This window comes from Ambystoma mexicanum, chromosome 9, assembly GCF_040938575.1.
Source record: "Ambystoma mexicanum isolate Mex_15411 chromosome 9, UKY_AmexF1_1, whole genome shotgun sequence".
NCBI lineage: Eukaryota > Metazoa > Chordata > Amphibia > Caudata > Ambystomatidae > Ambystoma > Ambystoma mexicanum.
Window position 1 is genome coordinate 269,488,153 of NC_090931.1, and position 20,175 is coordinate 269,508,327.

At 45.9% G+C, this 20,175-nt stretch overlaps 1 protein-coding gene across 1 annotated transcript in view; it reads right to left on the reverse strand.

Moving 5' to 3' along the window:
• The window catches only part of KSR1 (kinase suppressor of ras 1), a 736,034-nt gene that overhangs the window by 474,290 nt on the left and 241,569 nt on the right, over positions 1 to 20,175 (reverse strand). The window contains exon 2 of the mRNA XM_069614610.1: positions 434 to 574. Within this exon, the coding sequence (XP_069470711.1) occupies positions 434 to 574 (141 nt within the window). The remainder of the gene's footprint in view (positions 1 to 433; positions 575 to 20,175) is intronic.

Here is a 20,175-nt window from a genome sequence, read left to right on the forward strand (position 1 = left end):
CACAAGCGTTGCCAGTTGCCGTGGCAACCATATATTCTGCTTCCCAAACACCCTTCTCTCTTGCCTCTGTAGAATTGGTTTTAGCCATAGGGTGGTGCAAAGCACGCAAGATATACAATAAACAAACGAGGGAATCTCACGGGACAAAAAGGTAGAAACCACTTTAAAAAAAAAATATTAACAATTAGTGCATTACTAATGCTTGGAGACACTTGGGTCTTCCATCACTGCTCTGCTGGAGCCCAAAGGATGACTTGATGGGTCAGCGAGGCGACCCCCTTCAGTGCCTCGCACAGCCAGTTGAGCAGAAAACTAAGTAGTGCTGCTTGCACATCAGAGGACATGTGCAAACAATGACCCAGCGTACCAATGTATCAACGACACTTTGCCCCCTGGGTATTAAGGCCATGTTGAGTTAGCATACAGAACTCACCCTCACAGCCTCCTTTCTGACGCCGACAGTGTGCAGCCAGTCGCAGACTCGCGGGTAGCTGTTCAGTGCGGCTGTTCTTTCCCTTGGAGGCACGTGGAGTTTGCATTGAAGTTGCCTGCTGATGTATTTAACCAGTTTTTCCTGAAAAAAAAGAAAAGGGTTCCATTAGAATTGCTTTTCACATACAGCACTCATATTGATAAAATAGGGTGTGTGCACAAACAAAATTAATAAAAAACATTCTATCCAAAACCTTTCTCCAGAGTACCATTTTCTTGCTGGTTGGCAGATTGCAGTCCTCTAAAAACTCGGATGGAGGAAGTGTAAGAGTGAACTGAGGGCATGCTGGGAGCGACCAGGGTTCGCTTCCGGCTACTGCTCAGCCGAAAGTCACCGAGCTTACATTGGGAAGAAACAGCGTTCAGCTGGATATAAAGGGGTTGTGGGTGGGCGATGAAAGGGATTTTCTTTGTACATCTTTTTTCGTGGGACTCCCCATCAACATGTCTTTTTGACATAGGAGTAACTTTCTGTCTCCAATTCCTTCGAAAAAGCTCAATCCTTTGGCGACCACCAACAAAGTCATGGCCAGTTTGATGCTTTCCATTTGGTTACCAACAACTAAACTCCCTTAAAAGAAGTGCGTATCTTTAGCGCCAATGAGAGCAACGCATTTAGCAGGGGCGCTCCATGGGGGCAATTCCCAATCAGCACAGCCTACAGGACCATGATGCTGCTACCAGACAGAATTCCACCCCCTCACGTTGCAGATGGAGGGGGTGGAATGATCCGTGATTCTCACGCCATGCATAGGAGGGTGGAGCTACAACACATCAAGGTGGCCCTTGGCTGCTACCATTTCCTTTTAAACTCTTCGTTGACAGTTTCAACAGGTCTTCCCCAGCAGCCCGGCCCAGCCCTTAGAAAAAGCGCCACTGGGGGTTCATGGTTCAAAAGAGCTCAGATGGGCATACATTTGGCAGAGCTGCACTTGTTGAATTCCCTCGGCCCCAGAGCTGCCCGTCAATGTGAAGTGCCGTTTAAGGCTGCCAAAAGATGCCCCATATCATACAATATAATAACAGGCCAGACGTATGTTTGTCTGATGCAGTCATGCGCGGTAGAGACTGCCTGCTTCGCCTGTTGTCACCTTTAGAGGGATCTGTTGCCTTATGAAATGTGTAGTGGTCCTATGCGTAAATGAAAATTCAATCTTCTGTATCCCACAAACTGATAACGTATGTTTGTCAGATGCAGTCATGCACAGTAGAGACTGCCCGCTTTGCCTCTTGTCACCGCTGAGAGGGAGCTGCTGTCCTGGGATACCTAGTGTTCCTACTGTGTTAATGAAAACCTAAAAATGTGTTTTTTTCTCTCCTCGCGCACTTGGCCCGTGTACACAGGCGTTCACACTAATTATATATACATATATTGCATTCAAATGAATGTCATGCTAAGCCCTAGGGTGAGCAGAGCGCGAGCAGAAGGGTACCTATCATTTCCTCGAATTGCAGCACATCTTTTGAGGGGTTTCCTCCACCCCGAGTACCCTTTTTTCTGGAGGAGCAATTTGATCGTGTGATTTAAATACTAAGGCTTGAGGTTGGGCGGTATCTGAATACAAATTAAAACAACTGACAACTTGAGGGAAAAAAAAATCTCAAAATTGAAGGGAAATGCACTAAAAAAGTAAAGCAGTGCAATTTGAGGAATACTCAGGGAAAAGGCAACTTGAGGAAAATACAGGGTAAGAATTTAAAAAATCATACCGAGACCATTTACCACGTTATGCGCATTAGACAATCTATCACCACTGAGTAAGGCATTATTGTATTTAATTCAAATTATTTATTTTGAGGACAGCAATTTCACTATGAAGTATGTAAGTGGAATAAATTGGGGTTCGGTTCTTATTTTCTGTATTTTTCATACTTCAGCATAGAAGTCCTGACCGGCAAGGGGGGGGGCACAAAGCAAGATTCATTTACGAACAGAGATCAAAGCCAGGGCCCTCTAGCAGAAGTCTCATTCAAAGGATCCCCAAACCGCAGGATTAACGTTGCCATCTGCTCCTGTAGTTTAGCAGCACAGCTGCTCATTTCAATACGTAGCCTGTTGTCTGTAAATTATATTTGCTGGCAGCGCAATGCCAAAAATTACTTTCCGGGTGTCTGCTGCACTCTCTCTCGTTTCCCAGGGTAGCTGTTCCAGCCAGAATGGCAGCACAGTTGAGCTGGCTGTGGTGGAGGTCTTGCAGAGTCCCTTTTTGTGGGACATAGACGAAGACCTCCATTTCTCAACAAGGGATCAGTGCTCTTACTGAAAGGGTTCTTGCACAGGTCTAGCTGAGCTGACCATCCAACAGTAGACTTGGGTCCGTAGAGAATGCGCTTGGATGCCCAAAGCTGGGACATGAGCTTCATTCCCACTGGGCCATAAAGGGATTGACCTCAGATCCATGAAATTACACCCTTCTGACTTGTAGCAGTACCAGATGATGTCAACTGTTGAGTGTTGGATCCCAAGTCTAATAGGCTCAGCCGGAAGCAAGGATCGCCACTGTCGAGGGCGGGGATATCAGGAGCCCTGCGCTGAAGACCCCAGCAGCCAAGACCGTGCCCAAATATCACTACTATAGAGTAACCGATGGAAGGAACGCAACCAACGGGGCAGTAGCATTGACATACACCTGCATAAACTAGGGCCTCTGCAGCACCCCAGAGCACATACATCATCAATCTCCATTCCACAGATTGCTGCTGCTATGCGCGGTCATGTAATGCACACCCTCCTGAGATCTCATTGGCGGAGGACAGTCACCTCGGCGTAGGCGTAGACAGGATTGTCGAACAAGTGGGTCCTGAAGCTAAAGGAGTTGGGCCCACGGCAGTGACATTGCCATCTGTAAATGCCCACAGAGCGCTGCAGAGTGGGCATTAACAGATTTTGGGTGGGCCTTGCCCGCTCAGGCCCTACCATGCCTACGGCTCTGCACCCCGGTCTACTTGTGGAGTCACCGATAAGAACCTCCATTGTTCAAGCATTCCTGCAGGTCTGTGGCGAGCCAGACATGCAATCCCTAAAAACAGGCAAATATTCACAACAAAAAGCAGGAGGCAACTGATGCATAGGAGTCTGCACACCATTCCATCCACAGAGCTTCACCGGTGTAGGATCAGGCCGGTGTTCTCAGCAGAGCAGTGCCACGGGATGGAGCATAGGAGTCTGCACACCATTCCACCCACAGAGCTTCACCGGTGTAGGATCAGGCCGGTGTTCTCAGCAGAGCAGTGCCACGGGATGGAGCATAGGAGTCTGCACACCATTCCATCCACAGAGCTTCACCGGTGTAGGATCAGGCCGGTGTTCTCAGCAGAGCAGTGCCACGGGATGGAGCATAGGAGTCTGCACACCATTCCACCCACAGAGCTTCACCGGTGTAGGATCAGGCCGGTGTTCTCAGCAGAGCAGTGCCACGGGATGGAGCATAGGAGTCTGCACACCATTCCATCCACAGAGCTTCACCGGTGTAGGATCAGGCCGGTGTTCTCAGCAGAGCAGTGCCACGGGATGGAGCATAGGAGTCTGCACACCATTCCATCCACAGAGCTTCACCGGTGTAGGATCAGGCCGGTGTTCTCAGCAGAGCAGTGCCACGGGATGGAGCATAAGGAGTCTGCACACCATTCCACCCACAGAGCTTCACCGGTGTAGGATCAGGCCGGTGTTCTCAGCAGAGCAGTGCCACGGGATGGAGCATTCATTCATGAAGCATTTCACCTAACATGGCAGGTGGACTAGGAACCGCCTTATTATGGAGCTCTTAAAGCCTGGACTAGTATTAATGAGTTGAACTTCAGAGAGCACTGCTTTCCAATAATAGGAGGGTGAAGGTATGAAAGTGGGGGGCAGCACAGGATAGGTAGGGAGCAGGGAGGGTTAGGAAGGTTCACAGGGTAGAGGGTAAGTGACGATATCAGCTAGGTGGGGGGGGGCACATCCCATTGATAGATCTAAGGAACTGAAAGGGTGAGAGGTGCTGCATAGCCGGCCAACACTAAGGCAATGGGTGTCGGGCGTAAGGGGCGGATAATGGGTGGTTGGAGAGCATGCGTGTGGAAAAGTTCAGTAGGGTGGAAATGGAGTAGAGGGGAGGTCCCATGAGGAGGCTAGAGCCGTAATGAAGCCTGCTGAGGACGAGACAGGAAATCAGGTTTCTAGTAGAGCATAGCGGTGAAGCGGCAAGGCTTTTCAGGTGGTGAGTAGGTTAAGCCAGGCTGCTGTTGCCATGGAGAGGTTGAACTGCTGGAGTTTGATGCCACTATCAAAGAGAACCCTCTCGTTGCAAGTGTTGGGCAATAGGTTACAATAGAATAGGTAAAAATGAGACAGGGGAGGGGTCAAAGGTGGAGATATTGGGAGCTCGGAGGAAGATCACCACAGTTTTCTAAGAGTAGAGTACTGCAGAACGAAGTGTAATCCAGTGGTGACAAGGCAGTAAGCAGTACGATTGGATAGCTCTGGGGTGCAGGAGGAGAAGGAGAAAAACATGTGGGTGTTGTCAGCAAAAAAAGGTGATATGAGAACCCAAAGGTGAAAAAAAACCTGCTGAGTAAGTGCGCGCGCGCGAGAGAGATACTGTGGGAGAGGGATTGAGAGACGGTGTAGAGAGCATCGGGGACAAGGACTGATGCTTGTGGAGAGCTTGGACTGGGAGGCCATTGCAGAGGAGGGGCTGCGGTTCATAGGGATGGAGACAGGGTTAGACAGGTAGTAGGCAATCCATTCCCAGGGCAGCATCATGGAAGCCCATGAGAGCGTGGGATGGAGATCAGGATGGCGAGCAGCACTAAAAGCGTCAGAAACCTTGATTCAGAAGCGAATCAAGGAGAGTTTAGAATGGGAAGCAGTGGTGAGGTACTAGGGGGCATGGGTGCATGCTGTTTCAGTGGAGTGTTTACTGTGAACCCCTCTTTGGAGGCCGCCACTCATACAACTCAGAGGGCACATACGATGAGGCGTCCAGGAGAATAGTTCGACCTTTTGTGTCCGGCTGTCATTGAACAAAGAATGTGTGTACATCGGTTCCACCATTGTGTGTCTGACTGGGGACTGAAATGCCCTGGCACCAATTACAGTTCTCACCTGTTACAAATGGCTTCTCCCGAACCACCCATCCGCATGCGAGTTCATGGAGCGTCTCCCAAACTGAAAGACCAAATTCCAAATAACTCCCATTGCACTCTGCAGAGAGTTAATGGAGCTCAGCTCCCTTTCACGTGTGCTTATGCTGTGGGTTACTGAAGCTCTGCGTGCAGCACAGCGGGAGCTGTACCCACTGCTGAATTAAGGAGGGCAGAGTAGGGAAAACAGATTGCAAGGCTTGGGGGCAGGGTATGGGGAAATTGATAAAGAGCAGAGGCTTGGGGTTGGGGGCGGCGCAATCGCAGCAGCAAAGTCAAGGAGAGTGCCCTTAACAGACTAAAAATTGACACAAAACTTTAAAAACTAAGACTGGTATTTACAGTTTGTGTACTCTGCTTTGTCTGAGGAATGACTGCAAAGTTCTTGAATCACAATGTAATAAAACCGGTTTAATTTGTATAGCAGGGATTTATTGCCGTTGGGTAGGAGTTCCTTAACCCGGGGAGTGTAGTTTGGGAGTGGCACGCATGTCAAGCGACGGGGAGGGGATGGTTGCATTTTAGTGTTTCACCCTGGGCACCAAATGGACTACAAACTGCCCTGCATAGGAGTCACGGCCCAAAACAACTGGAGAGCCAAAGATTGCAGACCCCTACCCTTGACACTGTGACAAAGTGAGGAAAGCGGGAGTTTGGCGGACACCACTGACCCACAATAAAATATGTGGTGGTTCCGACGTAGTATACAGAGGGTATCACAAATGCCTAAGGAAGGCAGATACTAGAGGACAAAATCCTCTTCTCTGCTCATCTGTTACTGGTGAGGCTGCGCAAATATAAGTGGGTAGCACACAAATATAATTGCACTTGATTCAATTTGTCTATGCCACACTCATAGGCCCGACATGTTTCTATCCCTAAAACCAAATAGGTTGGCCATTCATCAGGGGCTGTCCTCTTTAAATCCTTAGTCGAGTCTTTGATTCTTGTATTTTGCGTGTTATTGTTCACATTAAGAACACTTTCTGACATTGCGATTCCCACATGTAAAACATTCAAAGGAATAAGAAGGAAACAAAGGAGAACAGTCCCCATCAATTTCACAGAAGATATTAATTTGTCTATGGGACTAAAAGAAGACCCCACATGCTATACACGCGGAGTACGGTTGTGTATCCGCAGCGACCGTGGAGGTAAATGTTACCCTGTGAAATAGGATGGTGAATTAGCTTGTCAATATGGGGGCGCTACCATGCACAAGAATTCGGTACCTGTTTATGTTTAGTTTTGTGGTTTCACAAACTTACATCAGATGAAACATAAATTGTTTGTTTAGTGGTTGAAAGATGAATTAATATCTTCAATGACATTGATGGTGACTTTTCTTCTTTCTTTGCATGCGGGGTAGTCAACCGTGTCAAAGTTAGCAGAGAGTTCTAGGAGGACCGTACAGGAAGGTTAGACCTGGTGAGCAGAAGAAAGTTTCAGAGGATGCTTAGATGAAGGCTACTGAATCAAGATTAGAGAATGTCGCAGAATTCGGTAGCTTGGCAGGTAACAAGTGATCTTTCTGAAGAGCACTTGTGATAGGATGTTTAAATAGTGATGGAGAAGAGAGAGTCTGGAGTTAACATGTCGGGTCTGGTCTGCCATAGGCTTGTCTAGTGTACGTACAATAGCGGCTACCTTGACATTCGCTGGAAAGATCCAACTGTAGAGGATAATATAAATGAAACCATCTACTGGTGAGTGTTCCTTTTTTAAAATAATCTCCACATTGATCGCTCACAGGTTAAGCACTTGCCTCTGGCATGGGGCAAGCCTGCACTTCGCAAGTTCAAATCCCCAAAGGGCCAACTCAGCAGTCACTCTTCGGAGGTTGGGCCACAGAGGACCATGACATTGCGTAACAGTTGTTGTTAGCTCGGTAAAAATAACAGCTCTCGTCAGAGTGCTTAGACTGGGGATGATTCTGGCATTAACTGCCAAATAAGAACCTGACCTTATTACAGTGGAGAGAAGAAAGCCTAGATCGATAATGCAATGCGCCCACAATCGCGCATCAGGACGCGGAGGACTTTTTCAAACACTCTAGTGACCGGTTTCTCACACTAGTGGAAGTTAGAGGGGAGGCGACTCGGACAGACCGATAAGAGGAGGGGTGGACCCTGAAAAACAACGTGAATTGTGAACCCCAACCTAGCAGCACCACTGCTGGGGCTTCCATTTGGGACGTTGGGGTTGATCCCACCACACCGGACAGCCAACGCTTTGGCAAATCCCAATTCAGAGAAAGTGAATTCGTGTTTGTGACATGTGACGCATGCAGAACGACTGCACAAGCCCAGCACAGCTAGGTCTCGGGGATAACATTCAGAAATCACTTCTTCTTCTGCGCTGTGGGCCATTACATACATGCCAGCATTAGCCATTACAGTCGTAAAATGGCAGTCCAGTCCTGGTTTTAACTTGTTTAAAATCCTGGGGCATTTTAGGTTATGCTACTCTGCTTTTATACTGCGCCGAATCACCACTGTAGTAGCTTCAGAGTGCCCGATCCTTCTCCATAGCATATTCCTCCACACCTTGTTCTGCTGGGGGAGTTGGGGGAAATAGTGAGCAAAACTGAGGAATCAACAGTGCAGAGCGAGAAGAGACGAAGGATATTCAGCAAATTGGGGAAAGGGAACACATGCCTGGAATTATAATGGGGTAATCCAAGACTACACGTCCCAGAATGCAAATTTAAAACAAGGACTGGCCTACTGTAGCCCAAATGGAATGGATAATGATGGCATGTATGCCATTACACAGCGCCGTACACCTGTGAGGGATTGGCCTGCAACTGCTGGGTTGCTACACTTTAACCCACTGAACACATGCATTCGTCTCCTGGGTGTGGCGAGCCCTGCACGTATAGGTGCCTCTAATCTCACGTCTGGCAGGAAAGGGACTGTTCCCTGGAGCTGCAGTCCAACCTGCCCCTCCCATCAGCCCCCAATCTAATCTCTCTACAGGTGCGGTTTGGCTGAGCTTGCAAGAGGTGGGGCTGGTGAGGAAATCCCTTCACAGACGGCTCCTTGACTGACAAGTGCCTACCTCCTTTTTGTGAGCGAACATGTCAGTCTGTGCTCCTCTCCTGATTGGCTGAGGGGAGGCAACACCAGGCCTGCAGTGCTTCAGAACGTAGCAGGACAAGAGAAACTGTAGATGTAACCCCCGCCCGTTCATATCCATACAGGTGACCACCGTATTTTCTGAATTAAATGACATCTGTTCCAAAAGGGGGCGTGCAATGGCTCAGTGGGCCTCATTAGGAGTTTGGTGGTAACCATGGCGCTATTAGTGCCATGGCTGCCTCCAAATCCTTACAGACTCCGCCCTGGCCAATGGAGCGATTACTGCCCCCTTCCAAGGTTGGCGGGGCAGTAATTCCCCATTCACCAGGGCCCTTCCCCATTCCCATTTGAGCCCCTATAGGGCTCAATGGGAATGGGGATGGCGCTAATAACGGTACCGCAAATTGCGGTACTGTTATTAGCACCAAAGTCCCTTTGCGGGTCCCGTCCTTAACGCCTGGTTAGGGAACTCGTAATAGGGCGGTAAGGGATTACCGGTACCGGTAATCCCTTACCGCCCGTGTCGTAATGAGGCCCAGTGTGTAGATGTACCTGCTGCAGTCAACTGGAGAAGTGCAATGCACTGGGTTGGAATCCCGTGGGGTCGGATCAGTCTTTACTAAAGCGACTACCATTACTTTCGGTGATACAGGAGTGCAGGTACTCACTATCCCAGCTGCCTGCTTGCTGTTGAGAAGTGCAGGTTCTATGCCTTTCAAATAAAAGAAGTGCAAGTACTTGGGACCGGCAAGTTCCTGCCCATTGAAAGCACAGTGCCCTGCCAAGCTAGAACTTATACTCCAGTCCCTGGATATAATGAAAAACAAAAAAAGGTACCAACTGAAGTCATGCACACCAAAGAGCCGTAGTGCTCTGCACAGTTTAACATGCGTTACTGGAGTGTACTTTTTTCATGTTTTGGGGGGCGGCTGGCATAAAGACAGCGAGGCCACAGTTGTTCTGTGTTGCTGGAGGGAGTGGTGGCCAAACGTTACTTGGGATGGCAAATTCTAACACGCACGCTACAGGCCCCCTCCTTGCAGCAGGGGCTGTAACACACCCAGCTCAGCTATCTCACAGTGCGGTCAACCTGCACAAACCTACTCCGATTTCATTAAAAAAAAAAATTTATTTTACTGATTAATTCTATTTTATTTTAGACATTTGGATACACGTTTCTCAGCGTCAAGGTATACAGTGGAGCAACACCATTGAGTTGACCGAGCTTCAGATTCCTCCCTCAAAACTTTGGGCTATGTTGACTGGACCTGGCTGACCTACAGAGCCGTGGTCAGACCGAACAGGACGCAAATGTTAAACAGCTCCTGTGAGGAGTCAGAAATGTGAAGCAGACAACTTTGTGAAGGTTTTTCCTAGAATGCCAATACATTAATTTAAAAGGTTTTCATAAATGCCTCCCTATCCCTAGCCTGAAGAGAATTTCCCTGCCTCTCAAAATAACTAAAGGAAACGCTTGAGTAAAAGGAATCTATCCCTCACACTTCTACATACAATAAACATATGAAGGAAATGTATTGCAATTCAAAGTATAACACAATCACAGTTATATCAAACATATACTTAATAACTGTTTCTACTTGTGACCTGGGTAATGTTCCCTTCCCCAGATTCAAAGCAGGAATTTTGTATTTACAGTTCAAAATAGGAAAGGTCTGTTTTATAACAGTTCTGTAAAACAGTATTCTTCTTGCTGCAACAAGTCTTCTCAATGGGTCTTCCCAATAGTTCCAACAAAAATAACAGATCTATGTTTTCAAAAGATAACAAAAAGTTCAACACAACCTACTCTTCATAACCAAAGTACTTCCACCGTTCATTAATGGCAAAAGAAATAGTGTGTCAGGATGATACAACAATGATTCACAATATAAAGGTACTGGCTTTGCCACTTTTTCTTCTCCACGGTTATTAACCATAACACAGTACTTTAATATCTTCCACCTTGTCCACTCACCTGCCAGGTCCAACACTACATGGTCCCTTGCCCTGGTGTGCTCACCTGCCAGGACTGTAAACATCTATACTCTACCGCAAGTACTTCTGTGGTAAAGTTCATTTGGCAACAACTTACAACTTCAGAAAATAAAACACTTCTTCTGTAAAGACATGAACCACATTGATGCTGTTTATGCCACTTGTATTGCAGACTATGCTTCTCTCCTCCTAAGTGCTGACTATCAGGAGGGCAGCTCTTCTGCTACAACAAAGTATTTTATTTTCAGCAAAGTTAATAACAAGAAATTCAGTCTGGGCTACATTTGCAGGTGAACATAAAACTCATTGATGATGTTCATTTCACCCTTGGGATTGCCACCTGCAATGCAGATTCCACTCCTCTCCTCCTGACTGCTATCAAAAGGGTAGCTCTTCTGCCACACGTTCTTCCCATTCTTACATCAACCAAATGCTGATAATGGCTTTTCATCACCCTTGCTCTTTTGGGTCCGGTCAATGCTGGTTTGGGTTTTTCTTAATTATTGCCTTTTCCTCTTGGCGACCATAGAATCTACAATTGTTCCTCTTCACTGCTCTATTGGGGTTAGGGCAATATTGGTTACTGTAAAGGTCTTTTCATATTGCCTTCGTTTGGCTTTGGCAATGGTGGTTTTTATCATCTTCAGAATTATAAATGACCACAAGGTCCTTATTCTGCCACCTTAGCTGATATCCTTATTTTGGTATGCAAGATTAGGCCCAATCCACCACTTCTGCCTCTTATCATTAGTTCAGTATTCAAAATTAATAGCACCAGCCAACGGGCGATCACTGAGCGTTCCAGGGTCACATTCAACTAGTGAACTCACCGGGTACTGCATACACGTCTGCTCACTCTGCTGCCTTCGTGCCTTCTGCTTTCTATGCTTCCCGCTTCCAGGTAGGTCATTTTCTCCAGCTCCCCGCAGTCTGCGCTGGTTAGGGAAAGAGCGGCCCTCATTCCAGAAGTTCTCGGTGTTCGCCTGCCACCGGAGCACACTTCACTTTGGGAAAAGCATTCAAAATGAATGCTTACTGCCGTGCAGCTTCTCCACATGAGATCTTCAGGGGTGTGAGGTGTAATCAAAGGCCCCAAAGTGAAGGTCCATGTGAAAAAGGCCTACTTGTCATTACCAAAGGCAATGTAGCATTTTAATTCACAAAGCAAGAAGACATTCAAAGGTCCCTTTCACATGAAAAAACAGGATTTTTAAACACTGACTCAAAAATGGCTTTGCATGTGTTTTTGCAAGTTTAAACTGAAGGGCCAGGTGAAAAAGGTCTACCGGTCATTACAAAAGGAAAAGTAGCATTTTACTTCACAAAAGTAGAAGATAATCAAAGGTCTCTTTCGTATAAAAAAACAGGATTTTTAAACAGACACAAAAATGGATTTGCATGTGTGTTTGCAGTTTAAATGTGAAAAATGTACCCCTTCTAACATAAAAATGTCACGGAAACGACATGGTGCGTGTTGACAAAAAAAATAATTAACATGTTTCGCATACAGAATACCAGCAAACATTTGAAAAGAAAAGCACACTTTGTTTCCAAGAAAACATTTCTGCAGGCCCGAGGTAAACCCTTTGCTTGCTGTGGGATGAATGTCACAAAGGACACCCCTCACTGAAAGCCTGGTTTACATCTCTCCAGCCATTTTACAACTGCAATAAGATGTGGCCTGGTGTTGTCCCTGAAGGCTGGGCTGTCTCTGCAGTATAATTTCCTTTGTCTGATGCATGACCAAAATGTAAGCATGGGGTGTGAAAACGAGGACTACAATTAAGGGAGGCTGAAACTCCAACTTCAAACGGCAAACTCCAAACACAAAAAGACCAATAAAAACCTCTGGTTTCAGGCTGGCCCAGAGTGGCAAATGGCGTGGAGGAAGGGAAGCTCATATTTGCACATAGGAAGATTCCCCTTGTCTAAAAGGACTATCATTTAGGCATTTTTCTCAGCAACCATATGTTGGATTTTCTTTATTTTTTGGTCATTTTTAGATAATTTCCAGGTGGTTTTTGTGATAAAAATGCATCCACTTATGACTCAGGGAACTGTAATGGCCATCTAAAATGGGATTCTTGCTCATCTGAAAATATTCAAAATTTGGGAGTTGGTGAACGGGTGGAGGGTGAAATTAAGAATATGGGGAATACATTGCATGTTCGTACCAGTTATACTTTTTGTGAAAATGACAGAAAATTGCCACATGGCCTTGCAAAATGGTGCAGACCTGGCTGTTTTATTTAATTCCGCATGATAAGCTGAATCAGAATATGAATATATATATATATATATATATATATATATATATATATATATATATATATATATATATTATGGCAGTTGCGAGTAAAATTATGAAGTTTTGCCACATAACTATATTTTTTGCCAAAATCCGACATGAGAACAAATGGAGATTGCAAATTAAGCTGCCATATGTCTGCTCCAGACCATTAAGCCAATCCATAGAGAGGCTGGAGTTGGGAGGAGAGAGAAGGGTAACTCTCCATTCCTAGTTGCGAGAACTCTTGCAGGGTACTCCCCAAGATTGGAAACTTGATGGTGGCATTGCTGCTATAAAAGGAGGAATGCACTATGAGGAAGGGACACAGCTGCTGAAATTTACCATGACCAGATTCCTGCCATATCCTTCCAGAGGGCCCAACATGCAGCTGGCTTTCCTGAAATTTAAATGGAGGCTTTCTATGTAAGTAGAACTGAACCATGCGAGACCAAAAGGTGGGTGAGTCTGCTTGCCTTAAATCCTTTCCATTTCTAGCTGGTATGGAGTCCTAGGGGTGGGGGGGGGGGGCAAAACTATGTAGATCCTTAGCCTATTCAACTACAAAAATATGAATTTGATTGATTCACTTTGGCAGAACGCTACAGGGTGATGTTTGTTAAAATTAGAAAGGAACTAATCTCACTTCCCAGTGTGCTGAAAAACTATAGCCTATAATTTAATTGGGGAATCCTTTTTGTCCTGTTGACCCGGACTTCTTTAAGTAAGAGGGGTATCTTTGCTCTTAAATCAGTCCAATCTTTTTGTACAAGGCCTTGCAATGGAAGGTGTGTGGGGTCTGAAATACAAAATTCTTCAATCATCCTTATCTTTCCGTCAGACTTCCCCAACCCAGACCAAAGTAGGGTGGAGCCTAAAAACAAACTGCTAAATCACCTTGCGTTTATTTCAAACCAAAAGTGTGGTGAAATAGTTGCCTTATGCATTTGTTCAAATCTGTAAAGCCAAACTGCTAGTCTTTTAAGCGTGCAGGAAAATCAAAATTGCACAGCACTACATTTGTAAATTGTGTTCACTGACCAGTGCTAATTATTTCTTGAAGTGAAATTTGTAGAAAGTAAAGAATTGTGATTTGTGTTCTTTTCAACTCACTTGTGTGATCTATTTATATTGAGACAAGTTTATTGTGGTGTGCCACGGATAAAGCGGTGTGTGATATTTCAGTGTGAGTTTCGTAACATCCAATTCCAATAAATGTTAATATATTTCCTGTACACCGGCCTGGTTCAAGGCTTATTGGTAACTTGGGGGGAGGGGGGAGAGGGGATCCAAGGGTTATTACATGAATTGGAGATAGGGCTGAATAAAAAGAACCAACATTACCCATTTATTCTGTGACCCTTAGCTTTAGCTTGGGGAGGGAAGGAACTTCCTGTGTCGCGCAATCTCTGCAGATGCTGTTCCTGAGGGCAGAGACCCTCACAAAACAAGCATTCACTTTCTATTATTGCTGTGCCACCAACGTCTCTGCTGCCCCTCACGAACAGTACTCCACCCTCTGCTCCTACTACTACAACTGCAACCCTCTGCTCCTACTACTACAACTGCAACCACGACAACAACTCTTAATGGCCTGCCCCTGAAGGGGCTCTTTATACTCCCTAGTCCTTCTCAGGTGTAGGTCATTAAAATCATTAGACTGCACCGTGATGTATAAGGCCTCCAGATCCCTCTTCCTCATCCCAGTACTTTGGGCATTGTGGGACTTGAAGTCCCCAATGTTACAATTGGCTTCTTTCCCCTTCATATCACTTTTAAATTAATGAACTTCAATTCTATAATTAATCATGTTTTTAGGAGGACCTTTAAAAGGAGTTTATAATTGTTTTGAAATAAAATGAGTGCTAGCTCCATTAAAACCTGAGATATGCATGTTCTGATGTTCACATTTAATCTTCTCTTGTTGACTGAAAGAGTTCTTTCCCTTTTAAATGTGAGCAACCTTATGAGGGTGAGCTTTGTGTCTAATAAATAACCCATCAAGACCAGCCTTGCCACCCCCAGGGTGAATAACTTTAGAGCAAGAAATCTCTCTGACAACAAGCCATAAGCTTCTGGCATCACTGACATATCTTCCTTCAAAGGAGAAAAATACAGAGTCTCACCCAACGGAGTCCTACCACTCCCTTGGGAGTCCTTCTCCAAGGTGATTCTACCTGCTAATACCCACACCAAGGTTAGGAGCAGGTAGAAGCAGCATTTCCCTGGCCACCTAGCAGGAGACTTTAGGTAGGGTTTCTGTGAGGACTCTGCAGGATCCATCACACCCAGCAATTACTAACGTAAAGCATTTGTTAGCACCTGCATCGATATGCATAATTTTTTAGGCAGTTGATATTGTGATGCTAGGGGGGTGATTGGAAGAGTAGAAGGGGACAGGAAATCGCTAATTCTCGCAGCAGTCCTTAAGTGGGTGCTTTAGGACTTAAAAAGAGAGAGTTAACTCATTGAAAGATTGAAGTGGCACTAGAATTGTGTCATTAGAATGCATAAAGAAGTTAGATGCCCCCCACACAAATACCTTTTCCCCTCCCGCACCATCTCTGAAGCTGGCGACTCTCCCAATAGTTAAAGGGTTAGCCCCCCACCCGGAAATGTAGGTTTCATTGTGCCCATGATGGTATGTGTATTTTGAAATCGAATCATAATGTCTGCCCTTCTTAGGCCACGCCTCCTTTAACGTTTCCTTGATGACCTCCATTTCTAAGGGTGCAGCAGACTGAAAGCCAAGGCTGCAAGGCTTCAGTAGCTCCCTAATTCAAACATTGTTTTGTCACTTGCTAGTGTCCCCTCTCAATGTTCATTCCCATGTAAAATACTGTCATCATTGTCTGCATGGGTTCAAATATGTATGTATGCGAGGAAACACCTGGAGTCATTGTGCGGCACTCAGCAACAGGGACAGACTAATGTACATCTCAGTTCCTAACCAAGCGGGGTGAGGGTGGGGACACAGTTGCAAAAATAAAATAAAAAGATTTTGGAGAAAACGCAAGGGGAGATAACATTATAGAAAGGGTGATGGGTGCGAAGGATTTGAGAGGGATGGGAAATAAGAGTGACGGTATTGGGTGGTGGAAAAATGAATGGAGGAGGGGGGTACGGCAGCCAATTAGGTTTCTCCAAACCTGGTCTGAATACAACAATCGCAGCCGAGGTTGTTTGGAGCAAGATGGGTCTGCCATCTTCACACCGGCCCACAACTATCTCCCTGGTCCTCTTGCCTTGTCCCATCCACTCCTCCCTCCCTTCTCACTTACCTCTTGCTTTCCTGGGCCACCACGTTGCTCTGCAAAAGCCCCGCCTTCCATTCCCATGGTGGCCATGTTGGGAGAGTATGGGTTTCAATAAATTGTAAGCTGTGCGCACCAGCTGTTTTTTTTAAACCAGAACATTGCCTTCAGCACCCTTTTCTTTAAAGCAAGTGTGGTAAGACCAATAATCACCCTCTGCGGCCTTCACAAGCGGATAACTGTGCTTCATTCAGGCCTTTGGAAGTAGCTTAAGAATTTCAAAAAGTTTACACTTTGGCATAAAAGCAACATATTTGAAAAATCTTTATTAAAGGTTAATTATAAAAGAAATCATGAAGTAGTAGCTCTCAAGCACGCCTCACCAATTCTGAATACAGACGGGCCACTCGGGGACAGGCTTCCAGAGAACCAAATCATGGAGAAACAGGTAATGCCATTTTTAACTGTACGTCGCCTGAACGTCTTGCATATGTGTCTGGTATTCATATAATGTGAATCTAGCTAGGAAGCAGTGGAGTGGATTCTGGTGATGGTATCAATGGAGCAAAACCCTTTAGTAAAAATCAAGGCTTTCAAGTTACTGAATCCTAAATATGAGATTGTATTACTGCAACATAAAACTCGGTCCTAACTATTAGGCGATTGAAAGCGTGTTTCTTAAAAGAGAAGTCAGATTTATTTCAAACAGAAGGTGTATTCGAGCATTTGAAAACCGGTAATAGATTTCAAATTGGTGTCAGTGATTGGATCACTTGTAAGGAGCAGGGTAAGCCCATAGGCCTTTCCACGATAAGCCCTCTAACAGGGGTCTGCAACCTGCGGCTCTCCAAAGGTATTACTACGACTCCCATGATCCCTCGCCATCGACTATGTTGGCTGGGGCTGATGGCAATTGTAGATGATGGCATTGGTTGAACCCTCTCACTCTGACCATCGACGTCCCCATGCCCACCCGAGCATGACCACTCCCACTCTCTCCATTCTGCAGAAAGTATCTGAGAAATGTCAGGTTCAGGAGGATATGGGTCCTGGAAACTCCCCTCCCTTGTTACACAGTAGGGGATGTGGGAAACCGTATGGGTTTGAGAGACAGTGCTCCCCGGCATATGAAACACAGGTCCCCTTTGCAGGAGGCAGTTTGATTGCAATCTCAGGCCAGTGTTTGCCCTTTGGGACTTCCTGGGTCTTTGAAAAATCATTGATCAGATTATCAGAGCTGGAGCATAATCCTGGGCCATTGGCCACAGTGATTCTGGCACTGGCATTGCTGAATCTTCTAGGTGGCCAAAAGTCATGGACTGGAGTTTCAGTTTTCTGTGAAAGGGAAGTAGAATAATGGACAGAGAAAGAGTTGAGGAGTGGCATGCGAAGGGACAATAATAGGCAGGCAAACTGGGTTGAATGAAGAATGCGCGCTGTTACGTATCTGGTCAATTCGTTGCTTCTCCATGGATGTAATTTTAGGGTTTTAAGTGCGTTTGTCCCCCCAACATTTGTGGCACAACATTTTGTCCCACTCATTTGGCAGGAGCCCCTTTCATTTAGATGTCATTTCCCACCCCAGCATTTTCAGCAAGGTTACTCCACTGCCCTTCTCGCCAGCCTGCTCCAGAAGACCTTCCCTAGGGGTCTGGGCAAGTGGGTCCTCACTGGGAGTGACTCCCCTCTTGGGGACAAGGACTCCCGTTCCCACAAGGAACTCCCTGTCACAAAAACGTATCAGTCTAAATCGGAATGGAAAGACTTAATTCTGTTTTGAAACTACCAAACAGTGACATTTCTTCGATCTCTTTGCCTCCAGGTGTCAAACGGGAAATTATATCGTACCTCCTATTGTAATGAATATATGTATATTGGCCTACGCCAAGCTGCTTGTAAGTCACTTGCTGAGAAATCCGTGTTGCAAGGTCCTGACCTTACAATCAATGTAAGCCGCCATTTTAGGTCAATCCGCCATTTTAGGTTCTCTCTGTAAAGTCACCCTGTGTGTTAAAATGGTGGACGATGTCATTCCGAAATACAACATGGCTGTCTTGACCTCTGTGTGTAATTAATACGTAACTTGCCTGCAGGCCACTTGTTAGGGTCGTGAACTGAGACCTTGTCCTTCGCTGACCTGTGTGTAAAGGATTACTCGTGCCAATGAAACTAATCCGCGAGCATATGTTAAGAACAATGTATGCAAATACTGAACTGAGAACATTTGTTTAACTACATTGTATTAATGTTTGAGAAGACCTTTATGAGAAATCCTAAAATACACTGTTACCGTGTAGGCTTGTTGGCGAATGTATTAAAGACAAACCCTATGCATATAGATGTGTGAACTCGCCATGAACCCTAGATCAGTAATGTATTAGAGGAATATTAACCCGCAGTAGGGTTGGACATCATGTTTGCAAACGTATATAAAGTGGGACTATTCTAATGTACAGCCCCACTCACTGAACCACACTGGAGTTTGTTGTGTTGTACTGAGGGCCGATAGCTATCCGTTACTTTTGTACTCTGAATCTGTTCAGTATAAAATAAAAGATCTTTGTATGTTCCTTTGTAACCCGTGTTCGGTGTATTTACTTTTGGGGTACTCAGCCTCGATATTTTAACTTTGTTTTCACACAGGTAATGCAGAGTTTCATCCGAGTGTCCCAGTCAAGTGTCCCAGTCAAGGAAGAAGGACACTCCTTTTTACCGCAATGACATACTTAAGCAACAGAGGAACAGTGAACAAGGATGAATCGCCTACACATGGAGAGTGAATCCCACACAAAGATGAAGCTCTACGGAAGAGAAGTCATGGAGAGGTGGCGCCATGCCAGTCCATGGAGCCAGCGGTGGTGTGGGAAGTGACCCTAACGCTAGCCGAATGTTGGAAGGCTGAGTCCCATCTGACCGAGAAGCCAGGGTTGGAGGGAGGAGGACATGGAGAAGCACCCATTTCCTTTGGTGGCACGACCATGAGTGGTAGGCCTGGGACATAGAAATTGACACAGAGACCCGATAGCGGGGGTTGGGGGGGGTTCGTGAATCCCTGCATGTCCGATGGATGTCAACTGCAGAGGTATGCAGTACCAGGGAAGCGAATGCTCCCACGGAAAGACTACCGTCAAGAAGTATGAATACCATAAACGAAGGCTGGGAGAGCCAACTAGGTCACGGGAGCCTGAGAAACCCCAATTGGCAAGCCCCTGTATGAAGCCTAACAAGGAAAATACGCACTTAAGAGAACCTTTGAGGTTACGGGAGCCTGTGACACCTGAACAGGCAAGCACCCTGTATAAAGCAAAGCAAGAGGAATGTAGACACTTTGTGTACAGATTAAAAGAACCAACGAAGCCAGGGGAGCCCGAGAAACCCAAACGGGTAAGCACCATTATGAATCTGATCGACAGCAACGAAAACTTTGCATATAAACAGGGAAAACCGTCGAAGGTTGCGTGACCCTGAGAAACCTGAAGGGGCAATCGCCTTGTGTGACCCAGTTGCAGTTGAATACGAACATTATGGATTCAAGCTGGACAAGCCAGTGAGGTTACGGAAACCTGAGTAACCCGACGGAGCAAACGCCCTATACAAAGTTTATACCTGAAAGTGAACAACTCTCCCAGAGAGACATAAGACTTCAGGGAGGCCAAGAGCTACAGGCTTGTTCTCAAGAGGATTGGGGTAAGGGGAAAGATGTTGAAGACCCTTTCTTATTAACTAACGTCTGCAAGACTGATCTGAGCTGTTGGTGAACATTATGAACTATTGAGAACACTCAAGTGTTGGGTCTGGCAGAAGTTTAACCCAGAAACCGTGTCCCACTCTCCTCCTTTTTGTTTGTTTTTCTAAAGTAGTAAAACCAGTTAGCGATTAGGATAGAAGACGTCATTTTGCTCTTTGACGAGCACCCTAACTCTTGATAGCTAGGGAACTTCCC